The sequence below is a fragment of the Triticum aestivum genome, chromosome 1B, assembly GCF_018294505.1.
Source record: "Triticum aestivum cultivar Chinese Spring chromosome 1B, IWGSC CS RefSeq v2.1, whole genome shotgun sequence".
In the NCBI taxonomy this organism is placed as follows: domain Eukaryota; kingdom Viridiplantae; phylum Streptophyta; class Magnoliopsida; order Poales; family Poaceae; genus Triticum; species Triticum aestivum.
The window spans coordinates 673,504,786-673,510,620 of record NC_057795.1 but is presented as its reverse complement, the minus strand read 5'-3'; the positions used below and the strand labels follow the sequence as shown (position 1 = coordinate 673,510,620).

Sequence of the window (5,835 nt, the reverse complement as noted above, 5' to 3'; positions counted from 1 at the left end):
AACGACGCTGAAAGCGCCGCCATCGTCTGCTCTGGGAGTCCCCGGTGAAGGGTTTCCCCTCGCAACAACCCAAGCGAGGAGATGCTTGCAGTAATGATGCCTTGAACAAGGAAACTGTGCATAAACACAATCATCGTCCACCATGACCAAAGTCGGAGCTTGGTTTTCGCAGATGGCCACTTCTGCCCAACTCACAGCTGGCCGGACCGCCCCTGAAGTCACGCAGCTTGTCTCCAAGCCCTGGTGGTGCGTCAACGATGGGATCTTTTTGGCTCCGATCTGGTGTAGGTAGGCGGCACCGACTCCTCTTCTCCGACGAGGGTGTGGCGGATTAGTGGCAGCCCAACGCAGTGGTGGCAAGTCTGCTTGTCGCTGGCGAGCGGACCCGATCTGGTCCCAGATGTGCCACATGGGCTGCGCCTTGTCGGCAAGTTTCACGGCTCTCCCGCGGCCGCGGGCGCACGAGATTGCCACCAACCCGCTGCCACGGTGACCTCGTGCAGGTGCAGTGTGCAAGTCGCACAACCAAACGACGGTCACTGCGAGGACTGCCATCTCGGTTACACACTGTGTCCTACCAACCTTGTAAGCTCCTTTGACCGACAAGTAGACCTTTTCCTTTGGATCCCATTTCGAAGCCCATGAATCTTCCGTGTCCTCATATACTGTGACACCAGGATCATCTTCACATCAATTGCCTAGAAAACATCGTTCGTCCTAGATTCATATCAACCGTTCAAATCCAAAAAGGCACATAAAATTTCAGGTCGCATGTTTGTGTTGCATATTTTTGAATTTATTCAAGGCTCATGGATGATGCTATTTCGGTGGAAGACAAGGTTTCTGTCGATTATGAGACGTTTGTCATCTGGGTCTCTTTTTTTTTCGTCATGAAAGTATAAGTGAGTGTTTAAAGAGGACTTTTCGTTACGAATCAACCTGTGGTTGAGTTGGTTAGGTGGACAGTGGTATCTCCAAGCCACCAGGATTCAAATCCTGGTGCTCGCATTATTCCTGGATTTATTTCAGGATTTCCGGCGATGCGCATTCAGTGGGAGGAGACGTTCCCGTCGACGACGAGACGCCTACAGTGACTTCGTAAATTTCAAGATGATATGCCGGCTCAGTCTCTCGGAGGTGCTCATAGGGATAGGATGTGCGTGTGTGCGTTCATAGGGATGAGTGTATGCGCGTGTATATGAACGCTTATGTCTGTACTGATGCTAAAAAAAAAGGACTTTTCGTTCCAGCCGAACTGGACGAAAACCTGACCGAGTCGAATGGATCGCGCCCGGACGGGTCCGACCCAGAGACCGGCCCGTCTCGTTTCTTTCTTGCGTGCGAGGCCAAAGCCGCCGCAGGCAGAGCCAATAGCCAGCGGAACCCCCACACGCACGCACCGTCGCCTCCAGCTCCACATCTCGCTCGCTCGCTCGCTCACCGCGGAAGCCGCCTGCTAGGGTTCGACCTCCGCCATGGACGCCGCCTCGCTCATGGGCCCCTCCTCCGCCGACGCGCCCACCGACGGGGAGCACCGGATGGGCACCACCATCGTGGGAGTCTGCTACGACGGCGGCGTCGTGCTCGCCGCCGACTCCAGGACCAGCACCGGTACGCACGCCCCCCCGCCCCGATCCCTTGATGCGCCCCGTGGATCCAGCAGCAGCGGCTAGGTCTAGGTCAGGGTTGGAGATGGCGCGCCGGGCGTCCGATTCCGCCGCTCGTAGATCGAACCGAGGGATGCGGCTGGTGCTGCCGGCCATGTTATTAACTTGTTATAAAATACGAGGCGCCCCATCCTAATTCAGTGTCTTTTCCCCTGGTATTCTAGTTGCGAGATCACGGGAAACCCAGGATTATTAGATAGAGGCAGACAAACCCAGGATTTGCTACGATAGTTATTATTATTGGGTCCTGCAGTGCTGTGTTTTGTCAAGTCCGAAACCTTCTTACCATTGTCACAACGTTCTCACCGAGTCCACTGGAGAACATGGCTCCCCTGAGGTGTTAATTTACTGCTGTGCTATCTCCTTAGTGTTGCAAAGTCTTGCTGCGTATGTTTGGATTAAATAAATAAATGAAGCCGGCATTTGATCTGTTTTGCTCTCTGCATTTTTATTTGCTTCGCTTAATGCCTGTTTGCTGCCTGGGTACAGGAATGTATGTGGCAAACCGTGCTTCGGACAAGATTAGTCAGCTGACTGATAATGTCTACGTCTGCCGCTCTGGATCTGTAAGTGCTAGTCAGATATCCTATTTTCTCTTCATATATGCCGTATGTCTCATGTGTAGCATGCTTCTCAATGTTCTCATTATCTTGCAGGCAGCTGACACGCAAGTTATTTCGGATTACGTGCGTTATTTTCTCCACCAGCACACGTAAGTACTTTGTGCAGACCACTTTTTAGCATTGAATGAATTACATGGAACTTAGATCCCGTAGGTCATGATCATAGTCAATTGAGTATTTGATTTGGTAGTTGCTGATGTTAAATTTGTCCTTCATCATGTACAGAATCCAGCTTGGGCAACCAGCTACCGTGAAAGTTGCATCCAACTTAGTTAGGTTATTGGCCTATCAGAACAAGGTATATCTTCTCTAACCTTCGAGATAACAAGAGATGGTGCTTAATATTTGTTTACCTTCTTGACACACATGTCATGCCATTATTTATTTATTTTTTATCAATGTCCAGAGCATGTTGCAAGCTGGAATGATAGTTGGTGGATGGGATAAATACGAGGGAGGCCAGATTTACTCGGTCCCTCTTGGTGGAACGATTCTGAGGCAACCATTCGCAATTGGAGGTTAGTTTCCCCAATAGTAGGAGTGCATCATTCCTTACCTATACTTGAATAGTTGAGTTGACATCTTTTAGTAGCTTCTAGGGCTCTTTTGCAACAAACCTTGTGCACCCTGGCAAGCTTGTACTCACTTAGTCGGTTGCGGTTTGTAGAACATACTGGGATGTTAACCACACTTCTTATCCTGGTTGAGTGCAATCTGGCTCCGTTGAGTGCTGAGAAACACTGAGCATGCAGTTATGCTAATCCGGCTTTAGTGTATGATATACCATAGACCCAAAGTGGTCGGACCCTTCCCTGGACCCTGCGCAAGCGGGAGCTACATGCACCAGGTTGCCCTTTTTAGTGTATGATATACCAGGTGCATGTTCTCACACTTTATGTTATCACTGGGCTTTTCAGGATCCGGTTCCAGTTACCTGTATGGATTGATGGATCATGAATGGAAAGAGGGTATGACCCAGGAAGAAGCTGAGGTACGGCATTTAGTTTCTTCTGAGGAACTAGAAAGAATTGGGAGATCTTTTCTGCCAAAAAAGGAGTGATAGGACATGGTTTATTTAATGCATGAGGCACAGTCCAGTCTGAAGCTATGTTCAGTTCCCATATTGCTTCTATTCGCTGCTTATTTTGTAGTTGTGTCATGAAATGGTCTTCTTATTTCCTTGAAGTAGAATAAAGTTTTTTGATGACTTTTCTGTCAATTTGCCTCATTGTTGACATTGTGAGAATAGATTGTAATATTAATTACGAATTCCTGAATTTTTTTGATACCCGTTACATAGTCCTGAATTGTATGGCTGAACCATCATTTCTCATTAGTCCAAGCTTTGAGTCATTGCAGCGCATCTTCTAACATTTTCTTCCTTGTCCTGATCTCGACAGAAGTTTGTGGTCAAGGTGGTTTCCCTTGCTATTGCTCGTGATGGTGCTAGTGGAGGGGTTGTCCGCACTGTTACTGTAAGTGTTCTTTTCATACAGATTTCATTCTTTGTTTCTTTTGGTTGAGAAATAGACAACATTATGGAAATTTGGACTTGCTTATTTGAATTGACTTATTTTGCAACATAAGGATGATGCAACCTCTCTTGTGATGGCTTTAATAACCAAGATGAGATATCAGTCAAAATTGAAACCAATATCTAACAGTCTTGTGATGGTTTTTAAAATGAGATGAATAAAATTTTAAAACAGCACCAACTTTCGTAGCCTTGATTTTCTGAACTTGTTTAGATTGGGTTGTGCTTAAAATGTTATTTGGAATAGGATGGCACACCTTTTTCTGTGTTGGATCTGTTGTCATCTTGTCTTAACCCCCCTTCTTTTGTTGAAAAGTCGTGTTTGTTTTGCAAACTGTGCCTCGGGTAATCTTAGCAGCTTGTCGAAATGTGCCTCCTTGTTAAAATTGGAGGTTGCATCAACTTGTTGCTTAATAACTGCTCTTTGTTTTCCCAAAGACTTTGTCTACCTAGTTAGACGTACTGATTTGAGAATTCTTGCACAGATTAACGAGGCGGGTGTTAAGAGGAGCTTCCACCCTGGTGACAAACTGCCACTGTGGCATGAAGAGATGGAGCCCCAAAACTCTCTCCTCGACATTCTCGCAGCCGGGAGCTCTGATGCGATGGTCCAGTGAAATCCTGTTGTACTGATGACTTGTTCTAGATTTGAGCCGAACGTTGCTTGGAGGAATAGATTCTGCTGGCACCAACTTGTTTTCCACCTTGTTATTACAACTTAAAATAGTTTTGGTGTTCATGCGTCTACGAATCATCTTTATGGATATGTGCCTTGCGGTGAACCTCGACTATGGCATATGCTTGTGTCAACACACACAGCTACGTCTTGTTCAACGAAATGCAACCTGTCATTGCTGGCTGAAGATGTACCTGCGAAAACTAGACGCTGAAACTTATACTGGCCGGTGTAGTAGTGAATAGTGTCCCGGGAAAGAAAAGAAAAATTCTAGAACCGCGAGAGCAATATGGCTTAGGGCATCTTCAGCCGCGCCCAGGAAGGCCTCCCCAGGCGTTTTTTTCGCACCGGCGCTGAAAAAAGGCCTGGTCGCGTCCCCAAGAGCCCGATTTTCGCCGGCTTGGGCCGAAAACAGCGCCGACGGACCCAGCCCGAACCCGGCGCGCTGGGGGGCGTCCGGGGGCGCCGGGCGAACTGTTTTGGCGCGAAAAAGCCGCGGGCCCGCCGCGTCAGTGACACGGCTCTTTTCTCGGCCTTTCGTCGTCCTCATCGCCTCGTTTCCCGCGGCGAATCAATGCCAAAGCTGCCGTGCTGCCGCGCCGGTCAGCCTGCACCATTGATGCCTCACGGGCGGCGCAGTGAAGACCGGACGACGCGCGTCCCTCGCCCTCCCTCGCCCGCCACGCGTACACACGGTGACACGCGCGCCTTGGCCTATATATGAAGCGCTCCGGCGCACTCGGCGACTCACACTCTCCCGCGGCCGTCGTTTCCTCCCTCTCCTCTCCTCTCTTTCGCCGTCCCCAGTTCACACCCATGGCCGAGCGCTTCCAAGGCGACGGCGCGGCGGCGAACGGCTTCGGCCGCCGCCATCTTCACGAAGACGAGGCTCGCCTTCTTTACGAGGCCGAGTACCCGGTCCCGCCGGACATGCGGGTGCCCGGGACGTGGAGGATCAGCGCGGGCGGCGTGCCGGTGCCCCCGTTACCGACCGGCGCGGCGCGGCGTGCGGAGATCGCACGCATCCGCTCGAACCTGCCGCGTGCGGCGAGGGAGGCGCCACGGTACGCCCCCGACAGCCCGCTCTGGGAACCTTACTTCCGCCGCCGTCAGGCCGAGCAGCTCGAGGCCACCAACGGCGTGTGCCCTCCGGCAGGCTCAACGCCGTCGGCCGGCGTCTGTGGTGGGGCGTGCCCGGGCGCATGTTGGAGGCCGTCCTTGAGTACATCGAGGGCGGCAACACGCCGCGCCTGGAGTACCCCGCTCCCCCTTCCTTCTCACGCCGCCTGGGAAGCTCCTGGACCCCGAGGCGCATGGAGATCGGGGGGTCCTCCT

The 5,835-nt window shown here is 51.1% G+C and overlaps 1 protein-coding gene across 1 annotated transcript; it reads left to right on the top strand.

The window, feature by feature from the left end:
- Positions 1-1,305: 1,305 nt before the first annotated feature.
- LOC123147726 (proteasome subunit beta type-6) lies at positions 1,306-4,590 on the top strand. The gene is made up of 8 exons (XM_044567027.1): positions 1,306-1,611; positions 2,157-2,233; positions 2,324-2,379; positions 2,516-2,588; positions 2,697-2,808; positions 3,208-3,281; positions 3,691-3,765; positions 4,310-4,590. The coding sequence occupies exons 1-8, from the start codon at positions 1,476-1,478 to the stop codon at positions 4,439-4,441; spliced, it is 735 nt and encodes a 244-aa protein (XP_044422962.1). The 5' UTR covers positions 1,306-1,475; the 3' UTR covers positions 4,442-4,590.
- The last annotated feature ends 1,245 nt before the right edge of the window (positions 4,591-5,835 follow it).

Coding starts and splice junctions, on each gene's coding strand:
- LOC123147726 (XM_044567027.1), top strand. CDS start 1,476: ATGGACGCCGCCTCGCTCATGGGCCCCTCCTCCGCCGACGCGCCCACC. Junction 2,234..2,323: donor ACGTCTGCCGCTCTGGATCT/GTAAGTGCTAGT, acceptor ATTATCTTGCAG/GCAGCTGACACGCAAGTTAT. Junction 2,809..3,207: donor GCAACCATTCGCAATTGGAG/GTTAGTTTCCCC, acceptor TGGGCTTTTCAG/GATCCGGTTCCAGTTACCTG.